General features: G+C 43.0%; 1 protein-coding gene across 3 annotated transcripts in view; it reads right to left on the reverse strand.

Moving 5' to 3' along the window:
- The window catches only part of LOC122417392 (uncharacterized), a 130029-nt gene that overhangs the window by 94967 nt on the left and 9588 nt on the right, over window positions 1–25474 (reverse strand). The window contains exons 1-2 of one of the 3 annotated variants that reach the window (XM_043430873.1): window positions 25250–25397; window positions 11422–11528 (exon numbers count right to left, since the gene is read on the reverse strand). In XM_043430873.1, coding sequence (XP_043286808.1) covers window positions 11422–11527 — 106 coding nt within the window. In that variant the 5' untranslated portion in view covers window position 11528; window positions 25250–25397. Of the gene's footprint in view, window positions 1–11421; window positions 11529–24273; window positions 25398–25474 lie in introns of those variants that run through there. The other 2 variants (XM_043430872.1, XM_043430871.1) reach the window with 2 other exon arrangements.

Genomic DNA, 25474 nt, shown 5'->3' on the forward strand with positions numbered 1-25474 from the left:
TCTCGTGGGAGCCGGGAGTGAGCGGAAAGATCGATAAGAATGAAGATCGGTAAGGAAATGTGTGTCAATGACGAGCACAGAGAGTCGGCCCGGGGCTAAGGGTCTCCTCGAGCCTCGGGAAGACAAACTGCAGAAAAGGGGGTGAGAATAAGAAGAAATAATAACAAATGGATAAAAAAAAAACGAAAGAAACGAACGAGAAGAGAAATGCCGGATCTCTTCTGCATCGCTTGGCGTGTTCCACGTCCCCATAAATGGGGCCTTAATTAGCATATTCGTTTGATTCCGGGGTTTAAGCATCTCGTGTGAATCCCTTAGGAGGACTTGGAGAGATAGCGAAAGAATATTTCTCGGTTCTCCTTTTCGGGATCGTGAGGAGGAAGCGGGTTAAAAAAAAGTTGAAGGAGCACAAGAAAAAGGGGAAAAGAAGGAGGAGGGGAGGAGGAAGGGTATTTTACACTCGGTCATTCTCGAATGCTGGAGTCTGCACTCGAGGGAGCTGAGACACGAGTCTTCCTCCTCTCGCTGGCTCTCGCTTCCTCGCCATCCACATCCTCGTCTTCTTCTCCTTCTTTTTCACCTCGTGTTCTCTCGCGAGGGGGAGAATAATCGATGGTGGCGAAGACATCGAGAGAAAGAGAATTTCTCGTCGTCGTCGTCGTCGCCTTTCACAGAACACGAGTGTACTGCAAAGTGTATCTTGCCACACACACACACACACACACAAATTCATCTGTACGTGCGTGTGTACAGCTTTCCTGTGTACGCCGCGTGTATATTGCCTTAATAAGTTTTCACCCACGCGACAAGCTGCACCGAGGAGAGAGACAGAGGAGAAAAAACGACGTGAAAGCCAGACGAAAAAGAAGCTCGAGAAAGCTGCATTGTATATTATGTTTTAAAAAGTGACACTCCTATGAAGACTGGAGAGAAAAAAACGCATCCGGTTGTAACTCCGGATAAGGAACGTGCGGAAGACGAAAAAAAATTATCGTTTGGAGGATTCCAGGGATGGGGATCTTTCAATTTTTCGGTAAGGACAAAGGGTGCAACGAAAATTACGAGTCCAACGAAATGATCTGTAAAAAGTCTCCAACAATTCCACAGTAATTCTTCAATTCTGTAACCTGCTTAATTTCCAATTCGTATTTACTCGGTCTACATCCGTGATTCGTTAAATAAACAAATCGTCGAATTACAAATGTTATTTTCGCTGGACCCCAACGTTGAAAACTTCAGCATCGTTATAAAATTATCAAATCGTAGAATTTTTCTTTCCCACTGATTCGCCACTATTGTCATTGTATATTGCTCAGTATAATGATTCAAGTGCGCGAGCCATGAAAAAGCAGCGTATTATGGAGGCTGCAAGCGAAAAGGGGAAGGACGAAGGTAAATTGGAAAACGAACCGATGACCTCAGGCGTAAACAAATAATAAATTTGCCTCGTGTCCGAGGTTAGAACGGAGCTCTTTCGCGTGGGAAACCCAAATATTAAAACGGTTAAAAGGGGGGAGGAAGACAGATGGGGAGGGAGAAAAAGCCACGAATTCTCCGTTCAATATCTCGAACGAGTTAATATGAATGTATGCACATAAAAGTGTTTTTGTGTGTGCGTGCGTGTCCGTCTCTTTCTCTCTGTTTGAGAAACGATCGATTTTGCATAATAGTTTCGATATTTCCGAATGTAATGGACCACTCGGTGCTGGCAAGTGCGGTGATGAAGGAGAATGAGAAAGAGGAAAGGAAGAGAAATCCTGATATTGCGATCGGCATCTGCGTCTGCGGTCTCGAGACGAGATCATTGAAATAAAGGACTGAAGGAGAGAGCGCAAGGGAGAGAGAGAGAGAGAGAGAGAAGAGATAAAGAAATGAGATAGACGGAGGATAGACGACGAGCAGGGGATTTTCTTCGAGGAAAATAAAAGATTTGCCGACTCGTCGATTCTTTAATTCCAAGGTAATATATATGAAACTGAGGCGACATTGCTGTGACATTGATCGATTCGGAAAATCAACTTCCAAACAAAAGAATCATCATTGCCGCGGGTAACCGAATTGATCTATTTTTCTGTTTGTCCAACTAAAAACAACTCGGCATCGTTATATGATTTTTTTTCATTAAGCCCTTCGATAGACTTGTGAGCGAAAAAACGTGATTTTCTTGATTTTTTTCGACATGAAAATAAATGTTTATTGAAAAACTGTAAACGACATGCGATTTTTTTCACGAAAAAATTTCTCAAAATGGCGCAACTCCAGCTGTATTCCCGTAGCACCTTTTTTGAGCATCAGTTGCGGTGGACATGATAACTAAAAAACTATTAATCCGATCCATACCAAATTTACACCACTTATTTGTTATGACAATAACTTGAGCCTGGACGAAGGATTTGTAAGAATTTTTATTTTTAAAAAAATGGCGACAGTTTCATCAAAAAATCATTTTTTGAGGTGCTAAATCTTCGGTTTTTTTATTACAATTTTTTTTTTCAACAAAATATGAAATCTTTTGTTCAGGCCTTGGCTATTTTTATAATAAATAAATGGTATATATTTCGCATGGATTGGATCAATAGTCTTTTAGTAATCGTGTCCACGTTAAAGGTGTTTTTCAAAAAATACGATTCCGAGATAATCGCGTTTAAAGATTCAAGTATTTACGACGATTTTTTTTTTCAAGTATTTTAATTCAAGTAAATTGCGACGAAAAAATTGAAATATTCCAATTTATCGTGACGACTGTGAGAGTGAGGAAATCTTTCACATTCAGAATTTCAGAGAGAATATTCTGGAGACATTTTGATGTGATGAAAAAAAAGAATCTCGTCCACTCCGAAAAGAGGGAGAAAAGGAAAAAAATTGCTGTCGGATGTTCTGAAAGGCGACCCCAGAAAAAATTACACCGAGAAGAAGAGAGCGAGAGAAGAGAAGAGGCAGTAAAAATAGAGAGGGCAGACGAAAAATTTGTAGGGCATGACTCGTTGCTGTCATCGATTTGATTAGGCAGCGTTGAGAGCTCTGACAAAAGTCGTAAAGTCTCTTGAAGAGACTTTACTCGTGAGACGATATCGCGGTCATCTCTCGTCAATCTCATTTTTCGCGTATATGTTTCTCTATACACAGATGGATACATATATCGAATAGAAGGGCTCTCGCCCTCAGCCACTAAAATCGACGACTTATTACGTCACGGACGATTCGCCCTCTCGTACCCAACCATTTCGTATACAGAGTCGTTATTAATTTCAAGAAAACCTTCTCATATGAGTCCTTCCATGTCGAATCAATCAGCGCACGATCACAATTATTCATTTTCTCTCCCCTTCCTCCCCTCCAATTTATTATAATCAAAGGTTCAAAGCGCAGCAATTTTTCTCCATCCTTTCAAGATGCGAATTTCACTAATTTTTCACCGTATCCAACCGGGTGTCTTTTTAAAAAAAATAAACAATTTCGTCATGACTAAACACTATTTCAAAGTCCCAAATGAAAATAACGATTCACGCGCGAACGCGATTGAACGAAACGTCAGAACGCACGCAACCACATGAGCCAGAGCAATGAGAAAGTCCTTTGGAATATATAGCGGTTCAGAGAATACTAAACAATCATCGATGCGCATATGATTATGGGTTTTATTGCTCGCAATGAATTCGTTTCTTTGGCTCTCCTTCCCCCTCTCCCCGACCCTCTTCTCCCCGGCCCGTCCTCAGGGTACGTAAACTTGGAAGGAAAGTGGTCGAATATCGTCATGAAAAATTTATGATCGTATATTCCTCGAAGAAATTGGAGTAGTACGAGCCACGGAAATCCTGTGGAATAATGGAAACGAGGGAGTTCTTACGTGTGCTCCGTCGTTTAGTGTGCTCGTTTGGGGCGCGGGGGCGGGACACACACGCAAAAAATCCATAGACGCATCGGAGCGCATGTTCGGAGATGAGAGACAACGAGCAGCGGAATAAGCAGCGATGGAATACGAGCGAAAGGGATTTCCCTGTGTAATGACGCATTCGGTGCGATAATGACCTCCGATGTATCGTATAATGGGTGGTTACTCTTTTTCCCTTCGACCTCTAACCCCCCCCTTTGGCCGATTTGAGCCCCCTTCGAGCGCACAGCTAAGGCAAAATGTTCTTCCGGCACGTGTCGAGTCTCGCGGCTCAACGACAATCGCTTCTCATTGTTGCCAACCAAACACACTCCTTTCTTCGCGAACCCTCTTCTCAAACATCGTCCATATCTGTCTACGAAGCTTTATTGTCGGCCGCGCGCCTCCCCCCGCGGGCGACGTATACATTTTCCGAAAAATCCAGTCAAACTACCCGGTGATTTATATCCGGAGATGTATTGAGAAGAATTGCGGCGTCATTTAAAACGGCGTCGTCAAAAACAAACCTTTCGCGCATGAGCGTATTCATTGGTGGCGCTAACCGGGGCACAAGGAATTTGGACTGATTCCTAATTAACCTCTGAGGAGCCACGGTTGGGTAGAAAAAGCTTCTGCTTCTGACGTTTTTGCAACGTTTATCGTTAATGTTTCTTTTAAGGATTCGGTAACTCTTTTTCTATTATCGTCGCAATATGGATTCCTTAGATTCTTCTTCTATGTGCGAAACAGTTTGTATGAGGAATTTAGAATTATTTAGAATGTGGATTATTTAATAGAAATATTGGATTATGGAAGCAGGTTTCGAAATATAAATGGCACAAAGGTTAAGCAGAGCAATTATATATTTTATTCAATGAACTTAACTCTAAGAGATCTATCGATTAACTGAACGTTCAGCAGTGGTCGAACAAGTGACTAACCCTAACGACAAAGGACCGACCTCTTTCTTGATCTGTATATTTGTTTTGTAAACAAATTAATAGGACTGCGAGCACGCTCTCTTGTGTATTGTTTAATATCAAGTTTTATTACTATGCTCAGGGATTATTTTTGCTCATATTCCAATAAGAAATGTGGTGATGATGAAATCTATAAATTTTACGTATAAATTTTACGATTTTCAAGTTTTTATTCTTGATTAAGGAGGGTGGATCGCGACGACACAATGTTGCCATGCTAAACCATGTTAAAAATATTAAGAATTTAAGAATGATAAGAATTTAATAAAATTTGGTAAATGTATTCTTTGAAAATATATAATAAAGTATACATTTTTTTAGATTTTTCTATCACATAGCTCCCGAGTAATCGAACACTAAAGTTCACGTGTACAAGTACAGAGTTTACACATATACAGTTATAAATTTCGTGGATAAGAACTTCGATTTAACGCTATTCGATAACCATGTGGCAATAAAATTTGAAAAAAATTGTATTTGTATACTCGATGCCAAAGAATGTTATCACCAAATTTAATTAAGTTCTGATTGTTTTGATTTCGTGATCCACCCTCCTTAAATGTTCGATAAGCTGAGCTGAAATTTTGCGAATCTGTTCGCATGCACTTTTACTTTACTGTTATTTAAAATCAGTTGTTTGTTGAATATTCGGGTTCGTGAAAGGAATACCTTAAGAAACCCGAAAAGAATGGAACCAACGTCGCATTATTGTGTTCGCTGATATTTGTGTTCCTATCGCGAATCCCATTTTTTGCTCCGTTTTCTGGTAAAACTATAGCAGCTTTAAAACTTATCTACGCAGCTATCGATTCGATAAATATTCAAAGATTCGGCTGCCGCGTCTTTGACGCCGTTTAAAGGTAGTTTTGAAATGCCGAAGTCTAAACGGCGAAACGCGCCAGGAACGACGTCCCTCGAGATTCGACGACTTTTTTTCATTTACGAACTTGGAGTCATCGCCGTTTGAAAAGCCGCGTCAGCATATCGAAATTCGAGAACGATTCTGATAGCAAAAGGGACCTGATACGATTATTTTTCTTCTCCAATCCCTGCACAAGTGCACTCGCAATACGAATGAAAATATTTTTCGTCAACTTCAATAAAACGCGTAATATTTTCGAATCAATTTTTACGGAAGCGGATTGCGACGGCTAGGATTGAATATGTCAAATAACCAAATTATAGAACGGTCGATATTTCGAAATTTTCAAAGTTGTAATATCAGATTGGAGAAAAATAAGTAATTCGAAATTCTTATTTCCAATCGACTATATTTAGCAGATTGTGCCTTTAACCGAACGTTCCTTTTTTGAATTCGTATTCACTCGAAAATATATATTTCGATAGTTTTCATTTCGAATGCAGTTTCAACAGACCATACACGAATGTCAAAAGTTCATGTTTTCGAATTCAAAATGGAGAGTAGTTGTTTTACAGACAGACCAGAATGTGCAGTGGCAAAAAATCAAGGTGAATTTTTCGAGCCTATAAAACTTGGGTATGCAGAATAGCGATGGCTCGAAAAGGCGAAAGCCAAAATGGCGAAGTGTTCCAGTATATTTCAGCCTCACTAATATTTAGTCTTTCGTTATTATATTTTCAAAATTGTGAATATTGACAGTATTGCTGAAGTTCACAGCAATTGAAGTCGTTTCTCTTTATTTATTTTCGACGTTCAAAATGACGCTGAAGTTTCCAACGTTGGAGTCCAACGAAATGATCGAAAAAAACTCTCCAATAATTCCAGTAATTCTCCTATTTTGTTCCCTGCCAAATTTGCGATTCTTAGTTTTGCAAGCTGCACCAACGATTCGTGAAATAAAAAATTGGTGAATTAAAAACGTTTTTTTCGTTCATTTCGTTGAACTCCAACGTTGGAAACTTCAGCGTCGTCGTTCAAAGCTCTCGTCGAATTCATCCGTCTCCATATTATCATTCGAAGTTTATAAACTCGAGATTTCACAGTTATTCGAAATGCGGTGGAATCGATCTTCATTTAGTCACGCACATTTGGATACGCGTATGCGTGCGTGCAAAACGTACGATTTTGTAATGTGTCGGTTTATTCGACTCCGCGGTGAATTGACAAAATGTTTCGTTGCTTGAGAATAAGAGTGGTTCGCTGGAGGCTGCGGAGAGATTGGGCAGAGCGGAAAGGGCGCATTGCAAAAAGAAGCGCGAGTAGAGAAAAAGGAAAGAAATGCGGGCAGAGAAGAGAGTCGAGAGGGCTTCGAGGAATCGTCTCGAGACTGTTGCTCTCTGTTGCTCGGGTTCGTTCGCGTGCGAAGGAGAAAAGAGGAAGAAAGAGGAGAATTCGAGAGGATGCCACAAAAGGAGGCTAAAGTCCGGATGCTGAGGATAAAACTGCGAAAAGAGAAGAAGGAATGGAAGCGAGCGAAGGAGCGAAAAGGGGAGGAAAATGAAGAGGAAAGGATCGAGGGATAGCCCCTCGTCGAGTAACGGCAAGACACCGCCGGAATCGCTAATAACTTTTCGACCTGCTGCTGCTGCTTTCTCTCACATTTTCTCCTCGTTGTCTTGAGAGGGGCGAGGATGAACGCATCCGTCACGTATGTGGCATTTCGAATATATTTTTTTCTCTTACACTCTTTTCCTCAAATAGCTGAGTCGGAGACCGAAATAAAAAAAAAAAAAAAAAAACAAAAAAACAAAACAAGAAAAAAAGGACAATTTTATGCTGACCGAAGCATTTTCAAGAGCTTCGACGAATCTCTCCGGATGACTAACATCGATGCGAGGATAATGGCAATCGAAATATCGATTAATTCGACACAAAAATTCGTCGAAGCTTCCAAGATCGGAAACCCTCGTTTTAATCGCAACAGCCTCGAGTCATCTGCAAAGATCTTCACATTTGCTGCTCCCACCAAAATGCTGCTTTCCCCAAAGATCTGTGAGAATGGATCGAGCATCATTTGTCGATTCAAAAAACACGAAGCCGCCCCAGCGGGTTTGGTTTCAAGAGACGGGGCGCGAGGGATATCGAGCGAAAGGGGCGGGAGGTCCCATTTGTTTCGATAAATTATGAAGAAGTATCCTTGGCAGTTGGAAAAATGTCAGTTCGAAGGAATATTCGCGTTTGAACGATGCTGCTCTCCGCCTCACGAGCGCGGGTATCCTCTTGGTCAACAAACCGTTCATTTTACTTTTATTCACATAAATACGTGTCACCGACAGAGGCGAGAGAGAGAGGCCACGCAGCGAGGATATGGCGCGCGAGACGGAGGTAGATTTATGCGGTTTATTCGTCCATTGGAATCACAGCAGAGATACGTGAATCTTCGGTTACCATTTTACCGCATGAGGGAAACCAGAGCGAGAGAAAAGTCTGGGGGGAGGGGGGAGGGGAGTGAGAAACAAAAAGCAAGGATGAGAGAGAGAGGGGAGGGGAGAGAGAGGGAGAGAGAGAGAGAGAGAGAGAGAGAGGAAGGAAAACCCGTTGAGAATTTCCCGTGGGATAAAAACGCTCGGGACCATCTCGTCTTATTGCGAGCCACGTTTTCTCTACGCTTACTGAATCTGTTCCCTCCCCTTTTCTGTAAGAATAAAAAATAAAAGAATAAGAGAAAAAGAAAAAAAAAAAAAAGTAGCAGAAGGAAGATGCTCGGCGGGAGTAGAGCGTGGAAGAAAAGAAAAAATTCGCGCGATCCTCCCATACGTTATTATACCCGCCGCATTTTTCCGAATTTTACGCTTCTCTCTCGCCTCGTACGACGCCTCCGAAGAGGAGGGGCGAGAACGGAGGGGGCGCGAAAATAACCACCCAGGGGAAAACATTGGAAAAAACAGGCCCCTCCTATCCTACTGTTTACGTGCGGATAATGACGATTTAATGGCTTTTCTTCTGAGAATAAAATAAAAATAAAAAAAATAAAATGGAGCAGAAGATAGAGAGGAAGAGACGGCGGAAGAGAGAGAGAGAGAGAGAGAGAGAAAGTGAAACACATAGTTTTCCCTCGTATGAGTATAATCGCGAGAGTCCGAGGGGGTGGTAATGACCATGGCAGCAGCAGCAGCAGGGTGTAAATTTCCATAAAAGGTTATACCCTCCAATATTGATACGGAGTGAACAAACAGTATCCCTTGTTCGTCAATAAAAAGTGAAAAAAATAAAGGAGAGGACGGAGTGCGAGGGATCCGAAAAAAGAGGAGGTGCGTGCGTCGGAAAAAAAAACACACACACACACACACACAAGAATTACGAAGCATATAACAGCGTGCGTTTAAATATTTAATTACCAGCATCAGCGTTAATAAAAATACGTACGTTCGAAACAACGAGCAGGGGAGGGCGCGGGAAGGCAGCAAATAAAGTCAAAAAATGCGACAAAATGCCTGCACCGTCGAGGGAGGAGGGACGAAAAAAAAGTGCGTCCCCGCGCACGTAGTACAGTGGAATATGGGGAATCGATATTTAACGTAGAGCAACGTCGGTGCGGAGCATCGTGGCATTGGGGAACGTCGACGTAAAAAAAAAGAGAGTGAACAAAAAAGAGAGTGAAATAGGAAAAAAAAAAATAAAGAAAAACAAACAAACAAAAAGGAGGAAAAAACCGCACGAAAAAATCGTATTTTCGTGTACGCGTATTAAGGGATGTGTGTACACAGATGCGAGATATTCGTGCGTGTCGTGTCGCCGCGATCAGGACCTGGAACAAATCGGCTCTCGGCTCTGCATGTATGCGCGCGAACGAGCATTATGTAACACGTGTATTTTAGCATACGTATAGGCATACCAGGAACACGTAAAAAGAACGATTTTAAATATACATAGATAGTAAACTCGTCTTTTCGGGTGGTTTTGGTGCGGTCCTAGCGGTGGCTGGCTGGAGAGGCAAATCGGTCCATCGTCGTCAGTGGTAGGCGAAAGATTATTCGCCTATCTACACCGCACACTCGTACTTTACCCGAAACTAAAATCCCTCCGTATATCGAATACACACGCGGGGCCAAACGTGGGCGTGTGTAGACGCGCGTAAATGGCAAAGAGAGGCACAGGCTCGCATATAGACATATAAAAATCCATGAAAACTGGCGGTACATGGAGGATCAAGCTCCCCAGGACTGTTAAGTCACGAGTGCGCGCCGGCGACGCCGGCGACGCCAGGAGCAGACGCCTCTCCAGGCAAATAAGGGAGCGTCGCACTGACACGGGGCGGTTTTCGTCCACTCCCTCTCTTTTCCCTCTTCTCGCTCTCTCTTTTGCTGCTCGACTTTAATTTTCTCTCTCTCTCTCTCTCTCTCTCTCTCTCATCGGAGACGATGCGAGAAAAGATTCCTTCGTATCCGTTTTAGTGTGCGCACAAAAGGGACTCGAGATTTTCGACTGCGGTGTCCCTCCGCTGTGCCCCCCTGGGCTCGTCGCGATATCGAACCACCGAATCAATCCTGCACGCGCTCCCTCGATAAAGTACGTTTTTTTATATTCCTTCTTTACGATTTATAGACAGAGTTGGCGATTAAAGCGGGGCGCACGGGTTTATAGATGCACTGAAAATTCGAAGGAAATATGAGCCGAAAAATAAGTAAGGGGGGGGGGGGCGGCGGCAACGAACCGGTGAAATATCGCCTCGCATCTATTCCTTCTCGTGTTACTCGGGGAAACGGGGAGGCGATATTAATTATGACGAAAAACCAAACAATATTGCGAGGCCAAGTGCAAATATCGTCGTTTCGAAAGTACAAAAAGGGGGGAGGAGAGGCGAAGATCGTGACTGCGGGGAAGACTGTAAATCGTCGCTCCAGCAAACCTGCCAATCCTACTTATTGCGAGGTCCGCGACGAGCGAGGGGTTGCCAGCACAAAAAAGTGGCGCACTGTGTCACCAGCGGAAAATAAAGCGGCGAGCGTATCTTCGAGGAAAAGAACGAGCGTACAGGGGGGTTAATGAATGAATCAACAGAGGGGAAAAACGAAGAAAGTGCGTGCGAGGAAAGGAAGGGGGAGAGGCAGCAAAAGACGAAAAAATGTCGGTGCAGCGGGAGACGAGAGCGAGCGAGCGCGACGCGGAAGGACAGGAAGAGAGAAAATGAATGAAATCTTTCTTATGCATTGCGATTTTTAAATAAGCAAAAAAGGGCTCTTTGATGGCACCCTCGAAACAAGAGGATGGCGAGGGGCGAATTCAGTCCGTCGCGTTAAGGAGGGCGGTAAGCGAGCGGCAAAAAAACCAGGGAAAGGGCTTTTTTCGCCCTTTGGGAATGATGATGCATGCACACCCTGGAGAGGCCTCCCGAAAATTTTATTCCACCTTCCTCTCTCTCTCATTTTCTAACGGGGACAGACCCAAAGCCGCGAAATTGTGCAACCCTCTCTCGTCGTACAACTCGTTGACATTACCTACGTTTAACTTACAGTTCAGACACCCTCGCCCCCTCACTTGGACGAGCAGTTGTGTAACTATATTTACTCTTCAACCCTTAACAATATATATGTGCGTATGCATATATTCCCGACGTACATATGTCCCTGTATTTATATACATATATATATATATTGGAGAAATAGTTGCTTTGGAGTGGCAAAAGGTAGTAGGGAAAAGTGACTCACCGTTAGCGAGGGTTGCGAGACCGACGACGAAAGCGGGTAGCAGCAGCGTCGGGAGTAACAGGGTCGTCGAGGCGGGCCTCCCTTTCCGGCACGCCAGTCCCTGCATCCTGCAAATCCACGAGTACGAGCATTTACTCAATCATTCAGGACTCGAACACATTTTTCGTTTTAGTCTTGTTTATTATTATTATTATTATTATTATTATTATTATTATTATTATTCTTGTTATCGCGTCGAAATGAATATTTTATACTGGATTGTTATACATTTTCGTGTGTCGAAAGTAGCCTGAAAAATGAATGTGGAGGAGCTTAAATGATGTGAGATGTTGATCGTTTCACGGTTCATCAAGAGCCACGGCACCGTGACGCTCGGAAAATTTGTTGTATCTCAATTTAAAAGGCATCGACACGGGGGGCTTCCAAATATACGAAGCAGTGAATTTTCACAAAAATTTCCAGAAAAAAAATTCATTTTTCCGATGCTACGAATGTTTTCCTTCAGCTTTTGAAACTTAATCTCATTGTTTTTCTATTCGAATCACAATTATTTCTGATGGACGAGAATTCAATTGAATTTTCAAAAAAGAACTCTTATCCGCGCATTTGCAAATTGATTTTATAATTTATTTACAAATTTAACAACGACGTAACGCTGAAAAATTAGAATCCCCATTCTTCCGACTTCGTTCGTCACCGCGCATAAATAAAACTGCCAAATTTTTTCTACTCTCACCACTGAAATACGCATATTTTTCTCCAAATAATTAAAACACCAGCCCCTTTGTATTTTATATATAAACTTAACACTTATTTATATCTTCATTTATTGTCAATTCGTATGCAAATGATATCGCGTTTATAGGACATATATTTTGACAGCTCCCTTCAGCCCGAGTCTCTTTTTTACGAGAGCCTCGTTCGCAGATACCGCGTGTGTCCAATGTGTATGTATGGATGCGTATAAAATATACTGACAGTATGTATTACGTAAGTATTGAATTTATTCACGTGTCCCTTTGTCGATTCTCCCTCCCTCGTGTGTATCTCGCCTCCTTTTCTCACACGTTCGGTCTCCTTTTCTAAATAGGGCGAAAGAGAGCGTAACCGGTACGTATATGAAGTATACATAACGGAGGAGCACACACTATTCTCTCTCCATCTCGCTCGGTCCTTCCAGTCTCTCTTTTTATCTCTCGCGTCCCTCGGGAATGAAAGATGGACGGTATCATTTTTCACGCTCCCATTTCGATAATCTCTCTCTTTCTCTCTCAACATTCAGTTTTTTTTGTGTGCGTCCCTCGACCGCCACCTGAGAAGCTGGGAGGAGAATGAATGGAGATGAAGCAGCAGGGGCAAGGGCGAGAGAGAGAGAGAGAGAGCGAGAGTTCTTAAAGCGTGGCGAATCGCGTGACAGCGCGACAGAAGCTTTTCGTATGTATGAGCCCATTCTTTTTGCATTGCCTAGGACGTCACAGGTGAATCGTGTTTGGAGGGTGTGCGAGAGATTTTCTTTTCGTCAATGCTTGGATCAAAGACCCTGCTGAGGCTTCTCTTTTAATAACTCTCGCCTCGTTAGTTTGGCTCTCTGCAAAGTTGCACTTTTTAAAAGTAAATGAACAACGGGATCGAAAAATTGATTCGTGGGAAGAAAGTCGAGGGTGGAAATGGCTCGTTGGAAAATGGAGTATTTTCCAAAGGAAATTCCGCAAGGTGGGAGATTACGACGGAGCAATTCCCCACAAACTCGTCGGGGGATCGGGCCCGGCATCATATTTTCTTTGAGCTCGGACGTAATTTCGTATGAAAGATCGATCCGCGCATCGTCGTTTTGGTCCGGCGGTTATACGCCAGGAGGGTGCGGGCGCCCACGAGGGAGGGAGCCTCGTCGATGTTTACAAGAAAATTGAGAAATTTGGCACGGCGTAAAGATTGCCGATCTCGTTCATGAGATACGACGAGAGAAGTGGAGAAAGAGCTGGACAATCATCAAAGCACTTTTTTCCTCCTTCCTTCCTCCCTCGAAACTCGCTTCTGTATAGCTGTGTGTGTGTGTGTGTATATATAAAAAAAATAAAAATCCATAGATTTAGAGGCGCGCACGTGAAAGCATACGAATGTATCGATGGGAAGAAAACGGAGGCCATTCCCAGGAGGATGAGCATCAAATATACGAGGGATGTGCAACTCTTGCATTGAAATTCCCGGAGGGAGATGTGTCTCAACGAAAGATGCAATTTCCGACTGGCTAGAAGCAAAACAAAAGAGAAAGTTAGACCGAATACACGATTTTTCTCTCGAGCACTGTCTCCTTTGATTTTTTCTTTCTTTTTTCCCTTATATATTCGTCCTCGTTGGCTTTTTTCGTTCGCCCATTCTTTCGCGCGGGCGTTATGAGCGATTTCAAACGCGAAAATATTTATCATGGCGTTTATTCTTTTAACGTGAGAAATAAAAGAACCGAGAAGAAAATCGTCGAGATCCACTGTCGCCGCGCTTTTTTTTCTTTTCAAACCTTCGAACATCATATCCGCGCATTCTCTCGTGCTCTTGAGATCCCCTCTCGTGTTGAAATACCAGAGTGGCAGCTGCTTTTTCCTCGTGATAACCGGTAATTACTGACAATTTCGTAGCGCACACGCAAGCACACGAGCAGAGCCCTCCGATCTCTTCGTACATTTATTCATTTTCTTTTTTCATTTCTCTCTCCTCTTTTGTACTCCCGGAATGAGACGTAAAATTAATTTAAAAAGACTTTCATCATTCCGCTCGATAATTCTCAAGTTTCCACGGAACTCCTTTCGCACGCTTTCGAATCAGCAAAACGCAAATACGAAAAAATTCAACGGAATTAACTGCTTCACACTTGTGTAATGAACTTTTCCCAATGAATTCCGAACGCTCAGGCGATTATTCGATAACCAAACGCGAATACGAACACGTCGGAAACGAAGACACCATTTTAATCGAATTGATTCTCAAGTGAATGCGAAATATCGTAAAACCCACGAACATCGTCAAAGTTAAGATAGATATCATGCCTTATAAAATTAAAATAACGCCAAAGTTATATTCATTCGAAATTATAAATACATTTTTTCAATTTATCTTTTGGCAAATGAAATTACAAGCCATTAATTAATCCGGGATTCATCACTGACCGAGCCCCAAATTTTATTCGTCCCTCGCTAAAATACTACAGTTTTTTATGTAAAAAATCGCTTTGCAGAGCGCAAAGGGAAAACACAGAGGGAAATGGATCAAGAAAAAAGTGTTAATAAAAAGACAGAAGGCTGTGACAGGAATGAGCCAAGCCAAGAAGAAACAAAATGTCGAAATAAGCAAATGTGACGTTACGAGTGCTCATTACCAATTTCGTCGTCAATGCTGCTTAACGTAAAATATCTTTATTACTAGTGAGACAATCGTCTCGAATTTTTCCAGATCTTCATTATATACTTTATCGTTATTGTGTAAACAATAACATTGAAAGATAAAGAATTTTTTTGTGCACAGTCCCTACAACCCTGTGTATTTTTCTTCATACTTAAGGATGTTGCCATGCTAAACCATGCTAAAAAGACAAAAAATTTCAAAATGATAAGAATTTAATAAAATTTGGTGAACATATTCTTTAGTGCCAAATTTGACAATACAAATTTTTTAATATTTTTCTTCTGTAGAGTTATCGAGTAATTGATCACTAAAGTTCACGTGCATTCCGGGCATAAGAAATCTGCAAGAAAATTTTGAATAAAATTGTGTTTTCGCACTTGATGTTGAACAACATTATCACGAAATTTGATAAATTTCTAATTATTTAGACTTTTGTACACGATACATCGTTAAACACATTTATCTAAATAACCAATAAGACGAATCCATTAAAATTTGATGTGCGCCTCGCAGTCGACTAGCGATTGAAACTCTGTGTAAATTTCAAGACTTTCTTAAGAAAATAGTTTCGTAAATGAACAACTTTAAATAATAAAAAACGTTGATAAATAAAAGAGTATCTCGAATTCGGATTACGTCTTTTTCAGCAATCAATCAAGGGACCGGGCTTTTTCGACAAATTGAGCTCTATTGGATGGAAGAAGGAATAAATGTTTCCATCTTTTAAGGCAAAAATACAGAGATACGAGAGCAGCCGATGCGGTAGAGAGCTCCTTTCGCAATAAAGGGAAGCTCCATGGTTCGTTTACTCAGGACGTAAATAGGAAGCTTAATATCTGTCATTGTGGTCGGAGGCTGTAGCTAGGGCAGAGCTCGAGGACAACGGGAAGCTTGAAAGGGAGGATATTTTGGGCGAGAGAGAAAACGGGAGGTTGAGGTGGGCCCCGAGGGTGCGACATATCCCGATATTTGGTATCGTAGGCTCGACGAATGCAAGAAGAAACCATATCCAGGGTGATCGACGAGGACGAACGCGTTCTTAGGTTCTGGCAGGAAGCCTGGGGCCCAAACAAACGTGACAGACCCGAGGCGCGATCGCCCCAGAAATTAGGGGGCCGCGTATTATTATATCGCTTTGGCTGGACGTGAAAATTTATTTCAATTCGAATAAATCGAGGCGTGAAGTGAAATCCGAGCGAGTCAATAGTCCAAATCGAATTCCATTGGAACGAGATTTATCGCTGGGACTCTGTTATGAGGCGAGCGGATGGTGAGAGCCATGAAAATCGAAGCGGGTGAAAAAATGTGCAATTATTCGTAGCGGATCGCAATGAATAAAAACACTCAAGAACGAGAGGCGCAAATTTCAGAATGAGCTTAATCGCTTCAACAGGAATAATGAAAGAACACAAAAGTCGCAATTTTCTCTCTCTCTCTCTCTCTCTCTCTCTCAAGAGAGCGCACAGCTCTCGTAAAATTCAAACTCCAGCTTCGGTACTGCGCCATTAAAAACGCTGCAAAATTAACGTCCGATCTTCGCCTCCGCGTCGAAGATGGCCAGTTGTAAAAGTCGAATACTCAGAATACGTGTGCGTATGTGTGTATTTAAGAGAGGGAGGCTCTCTCGCAGGGGTTGAAAAGGGATCGTTAAAACCTGCACTTAGTTACTTCTGGACTAGCGGCAGCCATTTTGGATTAGCGGTAGACTCGATCGATCTCGCCGATCTTCGAGAGAGATTTACTGCGACAGAAAGAGGAGACGCGGATAAGGCACGGAAGAAAGAGTAAGAAGCGAATCGTTTTAGCGTGTAGGTTTAAATTTAGCCATTTCTATGTGCACGTTTCACCTTCTATATACGTACATCAAATATATGTACGAAGAAATAAGGATTTCGGAACGGATATTGCCAATTTTCAGACGGAAGGAAGCGCACCCTCGTTCGCCAATACTTTCTCGATTCGCGTACCTACACAAGCCCATCCGCAGCGCCTACGGAGCCGTATTTCTGAGCGAGTGCACGCGGGTACGTTCACGAAAGTGTAAAAATTGATGAATTTATGGGTATTAAATTCGCAATGAAGAACCTTCGGAGTTTTCCGGGCTCGAGAATTCAGCATTTTCCTCATCAGCACCGCGCGACGTCGAGAGCATGCACCGATATTTATTTGCAAATACGAAAATGTTGAAAAAGGAGGGCGCTGCGACACGTCGTTGCTTCCGCATCAGGCTTTTCCACGTGCAGCCGGAAAAGAGCGAGCTCCAGCCCCATTTGAGCGGAGCTTTTTAAGCGCGCTCGCTCGCGCCCGTTTTCATCAAAGAGCATCCGCTAACGAACTTCGAGACTTCTCGAATATTTTATTTCCGAGTTTACGTAACGAGCAACGCCCGCGTTAATATTTCCATCGTGCCCAATTTATCGCGCGTCTACATAAGCTCTGGGAATATCATAATCGCAGTGCGGAAACGAAAACTTGTAAAGAATTCGAGGCGCACCCGAAACTCTAACGTTTTTCCATGAATTTCAGCTGGTTTAATGAACCGAGTCGTTTCACCTGATTCTGTTGGGTTTGGCTATAAGCAACGCATCATCATTTTATAAAATATGAGTAAACCGTGTCGGGATGAAAGAGAATCCAAAGTGTGGTTCAAAACCCGTGTTTAAATCTTTTTATTCTCTGTCTTCAGCCTGTTTAAAGAAAAATATAATTAGTGGAAATTGAGCAAATAATTTATATTAGCATTTTTGATAGTTATAAAAGAAACGATAAAAATAATCGTAAGAAACAAATTAGAGTGGTTAATCGTATCGGGGCCGTAGGTTTTGGATGTTATTTACGATATTTTTATACCCGAGTGTACGATGGAAAGCTTTTGATAAAATTATACTAAAATCGCTAATAACAGAATTTTGGTAAATAAATCAACGAATTCCGACTCAAGAGTCCATCAGAGCCGATTAAATTATCATCATAATTATATAATCGTTTCACACATTAACTAAATCACGAATAAGACCAAATTATTTTTAGTAAAGCTCCGATTCCTAGTATAAACCGTATTCAACCGATGCTCGGACGAAAGTGAACTGTTGTCATTGCGAAAATCATCAATGTCATTGATTTTCCTTCGCTCACCGCAGGGTTCCAAACGACGCTGAAGTTTCCAACGTTGGAGTTCAACGAAATGAACGAAAAAAACGTTTTTAATTCACCAATTTTTTATTTCACGAATCGTTGGTGCAGCTTGCAAAACCACGAATCGCAAATTTGGCAGGGAACAAAATAGGAGAATTACTGGAATTATTGGAGAGTTTTTTTCGATCATTTCGTTGGACTCCAACGTTGGAAACTTCAGCGTCATGGGTTCCAACACGCTGAAGATAAGTCTACAAAAATGAATGACGAATCAGCAAATTTTCTCGCGCAATCGATTACGAGCGACAAAAACGCTCCTCTTTCCGAAATCCCGTCACTATTCGAGATATTCGAGAGCCTCGAGTAGGATGATCAACTGCGCGTGCAAAAGATGGAGTCATTCGTCGCGTATTGCACGTAATACAACCGGAGATGCCCCCGCCTCTCTCTCGCTCTCTCTCTCTCTCTCTCGCTGGCCGCGTGTGTGTGTGTGCAAGTTTGAATTACACGTCACGTAGATACACGTCTACGAAGGTACGACTGCACTCGTCGAGAGTTTATGCGCCCGGTCTCGCGCAGTCCGATATCGTTAAATCATGCACGCAGCGACGGGTATATTTATAAGTAATGAATATATAAATACACATGGGGGCGGGGAGGGTGGCGAGGTGAGCTATGAAAACCGGCTCGACTGGTTTGCCTCGGAAGATGCGAGCGCGAGGGAGCGAGAGAAGAGACGCGGGTGAAGCGACGATAAGGCAAGAGATTTAAAAAGCCCGGGACGGGGTTGACCACAGGCGTTGAGACGAGGGCAAATGCGCGCGGCAAGATCAACGATCCTATAAATGTGTCGCGGAATTCAAAAGAGCGGAGCGACCTCTGGACGAGCGTATATGGGAATTGGATAAAAGGAGTCGCGAGACGAGTTGGCGTTTGCACTTCGCGTTGACGTTTGGAGTTCGGCGAAGTGAGGAAAAAACCCTCCAGCGATTCCACTGATTCTCCAATTTAGTTCCCTGTCAAATTTGCAATTGGTAGTTTTTCAACCTGAAACGATACTTCGTGAAACGAAAACTTGGTGAATTTCAGATGTTTTTTTCGTTCACTTCGTTCGACTCCGACGTTGCAAACTTCAGCGTCGTAGCGAAGCTTCGCGAGGGGGGTTCGAGCAGTGACGAAGAAGAGAGCGAAACCGGCGGCCAAATGAGGGGGGCGGCGGGATAAAAAGTGTGGGAATGCTCAAAAATACATTTCCGCGTGTTCGAAAGAGCTTCCTTCGAGGATCCGAGGCCCGCACGTGTGTAAACTGGACGCTGTCCAAGATAAGCAATCTCGACCGGGCCGAGCGCGGGAACCCGCACAAATATTACGATGCCCGCGGTAGCAAGTTGGATCACCGGAAGTATAGAAAAATGAGGAGTCAAAGGACGAAGGGGAAACTGGTATCGATCAACGAGGAAAAAACTTGAGGGAAAAGGATGAAAAAGCGAGAACGAAACATGCGAAGAAGATGGATGGTCGGTTCGACAATCATACGACGGACACGTGTATTATCCGGCGAGCGGTTATTTTCGCGACATCGATAAACACAATGTGGGAGAGCAAGAGGGAGAGAGAAAAGTCTCTACATGAGTCAGAGTCACAGTCGGAGAATCGTCGGAGTGAATTTACCTGGTAGCGGAGAAAGAGAGAGAGAGAGAAGGAAAGGAAAGGGAAGAAAAAGTGCATGTGGGTCGAGCCACGTATGCCCGACCCCCTATCTTCTCAGCTATAAATCTCGCATTATTTTCTAATGGTATTGAAGCTTGCTTATCGCGGAGTCGCACCATAAATCTTTGTGTAATATCATTTCTCCTCGTTTCTTCGTATTTTAAACTAAATCAATTGATTCTTCAATGAATTTCTCAATTTTTCGAGCCTCCGAAGATTTGCAGCTCTTTTGTGTTGCGACGCGATGATTCGAAGGCGAAGCTTCGTGGTCGAAAACTGCGCACGGAGCTCCGACGTCCGACTGGTTTCCTGCGAGCGGAAGTTCCGGCCGGCAGCATTTTTACTCGATATCCGCTCAACTTCCATAAACGAATTCCGCCCGCGAGGATCGAAATCAGCACGCTTTTTCGACGCGATCGTCCTCAAATCCCGAAACATCAGAAGGAGCGGATATTTATTGAATAAATTTATATTTCAATGGGGATTCGAGCTGCGAAACAAGCGCAACGAAAGTGACTCGTCAGTCGAAACGAACGCGAGCAACCCCAAAGCTGCCAATTTTCCGTTGGAATACCAACGCAAAAGAGCGCAATTTCCCAATTAATATTTCACCGACTAATCAATGAATAACTTATTTCAAGGCTCTAATTACGAGCTCAAATATTTGAGGGCGCAACAGTGCTGAGCGATTAGAAACGAGGGTGGCAGCGTTCAGGACGAGGCGAAAAAACAAGAGGAAAAGAACGAACAAGGGGAATATAAAAAAAGAAAGTAGAATGAGTGGAAAGTGTACTGCACCCAAGTGCAATGAACATCCACCCCATTTTATTCACAACGACATTTCAATATACATATATTCGTCATATTCGCCTATGTAAAGAGCGCTATAGTAGCGAGCAGTGCAAGAACGAATTGCGCTCTGTGCTCAAGTACTCGTGAGAAAGGGGGTGCAAGAGAAAAACGAAAGGGAGAAGAAACGAGAGAGAGAAAGAGAGAGCAAGACGGAGAGAGGGAGAGCAAAGCACGGTTACATTATTTATGGCGGTACACGTGTCCCGACCGACTTGGCCAAGTGCACAGCGTTCCAATCTACGTATAAACAGGGTACACGTATACGATGCTCAAAAATATATGCATTTCAACTGGATTTTTTGAGAGCAAACGTTTGTCAGGGTTTCCGGAAAAATTCATAATTTTTCTCATCAGATAGCATGTTTTTAGTCACTTTTTGTTTCTCGCGCGAACTTTCCGTCGGTCTTCTTCGACGATGGACGAAAAAAATGGAGACATTCATGCAGGAGCTTGGAATTATTGAAGTTTGAGTAGATTGATGATTTTTAGTGGGGAATCGTCAGATTTTTTGCAATTTTTTACTCTCGTGGTCTTCTCATCGAACGAGTTCGATGGCGAACTTGAGGAAACTTGAGAAAACTTGAGATATTTATCCAGCGATCTGGAAATATTGGGATTTGTGTAAGAATTATAATTTTTTAACGTTTAATCGAAAGATTGCTCGCTCCGAATTTCCTCTGCTGTGACAAAATCGTCAAATACGAGGCGCGTATTCTCGAGTGTGTTCGCCGAGAGTTCCATCGATTCTTCGATAATCGGGGCTTTTATTTATCGCGAAATGCGCCGAGGCGTGTCACGTTTTTACGGAATAGCCTTTGCGAAATTGGCCAGAGTTTAATGAACCGAAAACTATATTAAATCCTCGAATATTTTCATCGTCACTTTGACACGTACGATGAGTTCGAAATTATCGATAAACGAGATCCACTCTGGATACAAATTGAAAAGAAATTCGCTGAAGAATTCGAATGTATAATACGAATTGCTGTGCACAACGAGAAAAATCAAAAACGAGAACAATTTTTCCCCCTCACTCAATCATTTCGATTAATTACGAAACAATGGCTCTCGAAATAAAAATGATTTTAAATAACTCCTCAAACGAACAAAATTTGATGGAATTTTTTCCTCGTCATCGGCGTTCTCGTCCGTGTCATTCAACTGAATGAAAATCTAGCAACGGAATAATCCACCCTGGATAATAAACAGTTACGCTTATGCCGAGGATCGTACGTTCGTGGAAAGGGTGAAAAATAACGGGCCACAGAGCTTGCGAAGCACGAAAATTCGTTCAGTTATCAATAAAAACCACCCGAATCCCGAGAAAAAATAGTTCGTCCAATTAAATCAGATCTCAATCAACAAAAAAGTGGTGAATCCAAAAATCCTTAATTATGTCCAACAGAACAGATTGCTTCAGCAAAACATTCGTTCGACTCTCCTCGAACGAGCCGCTGAGCTCTGTAATCGTCGTACGAATACGACATGAATTATTTCACCCAATCGATATCCTGTTGCCCCAACATCGATTCGTTTGACTGCCTCAAAGTTCAATTGGTCCGACCACCAATCCGTTTCAGCCTTCGCAAGACCCATTTCATCTCGCACTACCGTGCGCTGCGAACCGATTGCTTTCGTTGCAAAAAACGAGCTTGACACGCAGCCAGCAATTTTTTTACTTCAGCTCACTCGCTCAGGTGCTTCACAATAAAAATCCTGAATATTTCTTCTTCGAATACGGACGTTAAACATTAAGAGAGAGAGAGAGAGAGAGAAAGCACGAAAAAGAAAAAAAATAGTCAGAGCTAGAGAAAAATAGAGAGAGTAAGACGCGAGAGGAGTTCAAGGAGCTTAGGAGTTTGGTAAGTAAGTAGCCGTGGTCGGGCATCTGAACGGGCTCTCGCCTTTCGAGTGGCAAAGCACAGTCGAGCGGCCAAGAGGGAAGAGTTGGAAGGAGGAGGGGGGGGGGGGGGGGCGACGCAGGGGTCAAAAGAAAAAGGAGAGAGAAAAAATGGTTTTTGAATGTAGTAAGTTGGAGACTGCGAGTTCATAGGGAGAAAAGAAGAAAGAAGGAAAGAAAAAAGGGCATTAAATACAGTCATAGATTGGGAAAGTTGAGGGCATTCGTATAGATATGTAGTGGGATCTTTTGATGCTGAGTAAAATTATTAATTCCAGGCACTTTAGCGCCGGCGAAGTTGAGTTTAACATTCATCTTCTGTGCTCTCGTAGCGCGAGAGCGTGTGCAAAAAGGGAAACTTTCTCCCTTCGATAGTAAGAAAATATGAAGAAAGGGGGAGAGAGAGAGAGAGAGAGAAAGGGGGAAGAATATCGAGGCAGAGAAAAAACGAAAGAAGGAAAAGAGTTTGCAGGCGGCGAGCTAGTCGAGGATCTGCCGGGCACTGTGTTATTTATATTAATACAGAAGAGCGTGCAGCGTGCGAACGGGAATTGTGAGCGAGGTTTTAAACGCTGGGAGAAGAAAATTTCGCACGCAATATTAGCAACGATAATAATTCTAGTTATTGCATTAATGAAAAAGTTAAAAAATTTGTGGCCCTTTTCATACGAATATTCCTCCAAATAGTCTACGAAACATTGTCAAAAATGGAATAATCGAGCAACGCACTGATCGAATCGAACGGTGAAAAAATCGATCTCTCGTAATCCGGTGGGGAAAAAAATCGTAAATTTAGACTCGTCAATGTGCGAGAGGATTGAAAGGTTTCGAGGGTACTCGAGTAGTTTTTTTCTCCTCCGTTCGTTTTTTTCTTGCCTCGTGATCTTTTGACAAATCCCAGCTCGAGGAGAGACGTGGGTCGATTGCGCCAGGTGTTGGACGTCCTTGCCCTTTTGTGGCCAGACTGCGCGTATATACGTATGTAAGGCCCTTGCGTCCGTTATTATTATACACCGGGGATGAGGACGAGGAAAGCTCCCGCAGGGGTAAAAAAAGTCCCGGGGATTTCGGTTTTTTATTTTCCGTACGAGGGCCCCATTTTTAGTGTGAAATAATCGAGTGTTTCCCCCCTCATTTTCCAGTCATTTAAGTACGATCATTACTCTAACCAAAAGCAAAAAGAATCGCGAGCACTTCGGTGATTTATTATCGCCGACAATATTCCAACCTGTCACTGCCCTCTCTTCTCTATTTTCAATACGTGTATGACTTTTTTTCTCAGATAAGAGGAACGGTTCATCAAACTTGGTAGAAGATTGTAATCAGGAGGAGGGACGGGCGAGGGGAGATGTCAAATATTGGTTGAACGCGGCCAATCAAGCCTCGAGGGAACAATCTCGAAACGGTGCCACGAATAAATATATATATATACAAATATTTCTCTCTCGGGGTTTTACTCGATGAGGGAACAAAGAAACGAGCCAGAGGATTGAGGAAATTTGACAGGAGAGGTTAAAATACGAGTCTTAACGCCGGAACGTAATTTGGTTAAACATTATACGCGCGGGATAATTGGATCGATTGATTCACCGTGATCGAGTGCGCTGCTTCATTGTGCCTCGAACGAGCATCGGTTGCTCGCGTGTTAAGAAAATTCGTATTTTCGTCGTCCTCGACTTTTCGACGTCCTCAAATTCGCACGGCATTATTTTACGATTAGTTTGTACGTTTTAATGAATTCTTGGTAGGATGCAAAAATATTTTTACAGATTGACACATGCACGTTTCGTAGAGTTTGTACTTTGTACGAGTAAGATCGAGTCGTGATACAATGGAACAGCTCGTCGGAGAGTAGTTACCTTTCAACGTGATCCAAAAACGTGAGCCGTGTGGGCGACGAAAAAAGATGAAAAAATAAGCCAAAACAAGAGCGTAGAAAAATTGGATCCTGGAGTTCCAGAACGAAGACACAAAATCACATAATGCACCACTGGTTAGAAAAAACGGCGGGGGGAGGGGGCGGGGTGAGGGGGGAAATCGTGCACTTCACTGGTCTCTATAATATGCGAATATATCGAGGAAGAAAAGAATCAAAAGGAAAGAACTCCGGAAACACTGGCCGGTACACACTGATCGATGTTGCAGGGCAAAGTCGGTGAGGGAGTTTCAAGTGATTCCGTACGAAAATGACGATTTCTCGACGGGAGTGAAAAAGAGCACGAGATGCTTGGGTTATGCACCTGCGAGTCGTAAGAAAATACGAAAGAAACGAAAGAAAAATAAGAAGAGAAAAAGGAGTTGGCAAAAGTATAAAAGAAGCCGGTGAATAAGCCGGTTCTGCCCGAGTCGCGAACGCTTCGGCGAATGGGAAAGGGGGAGGGGAAGAGCAACCACGATAAGAGCCAAAAGAGCGAGGACCGGGTCCGAGGGAGGGGAGGAACGGTAAAAACGGTGTGGTAGATCGCGCGATCACGTAGTTTTACTTGAAACACTTTTTTTTTCTTGGCATAGCTTCGTTAATTCGTGTGTGTGTGTGTGTGTTGTTATTACGTTAGGAGAGCTTGAGGAAAGCACATTACAGCATGAGACACTTTGTATATAAATTCACGAAGAAATGAAGGAACATTCGATGCCGTAGAGAGCTCGCGGTGGGACAGCCGAGTGAGCGTGAGCGAGAGAGACTGAGAGAATCGCTCGTTCATTCGCGATCACGAAGCTCTCTTGTCACTGACAAGCCAAGTATAAAAAGCGGTGGCAGAAGGAGACCGAAGTAAATGAAGTATCGCTCGGTACGTGTGCGACGATTCGCTTCGCGTATAACAATGGCGTCGTCACCTTGACTCCTCGTCCACCGTTAAAAAATGGTTGTTTCAATAAAAAAAAGCCGGTCGGTTCAACACGCACCGGGCTCAACAGCGAAACCACACGGACAAATACGGTCCGAGCGTGCCAAGCATAAGTTCGACCGTGACTGAAAGCCGAGCACGTACTGGCGGTAGAGTCGCTGGCAAAAGTCTGCTCGCTCGTTTCCCGTCGCCCCCCGACGCTCTCTTTCCGCGA

The sequence above is a fragment of the Venturia canescens genome, chromosome 10, assembly GCF_019457755.1.
Source record: "Venturia canescens isolate UGA chromosome 10, ASM1945775v1, whole genome shotgun sequence".
Classification (NCBI taxonomy): domain Eukaryota; kingdom Metazoa; phylum Arthropoda; class Insecta; order Hymenoptera; family Ichneumonidae; genus Venturia; species Venturia canescens.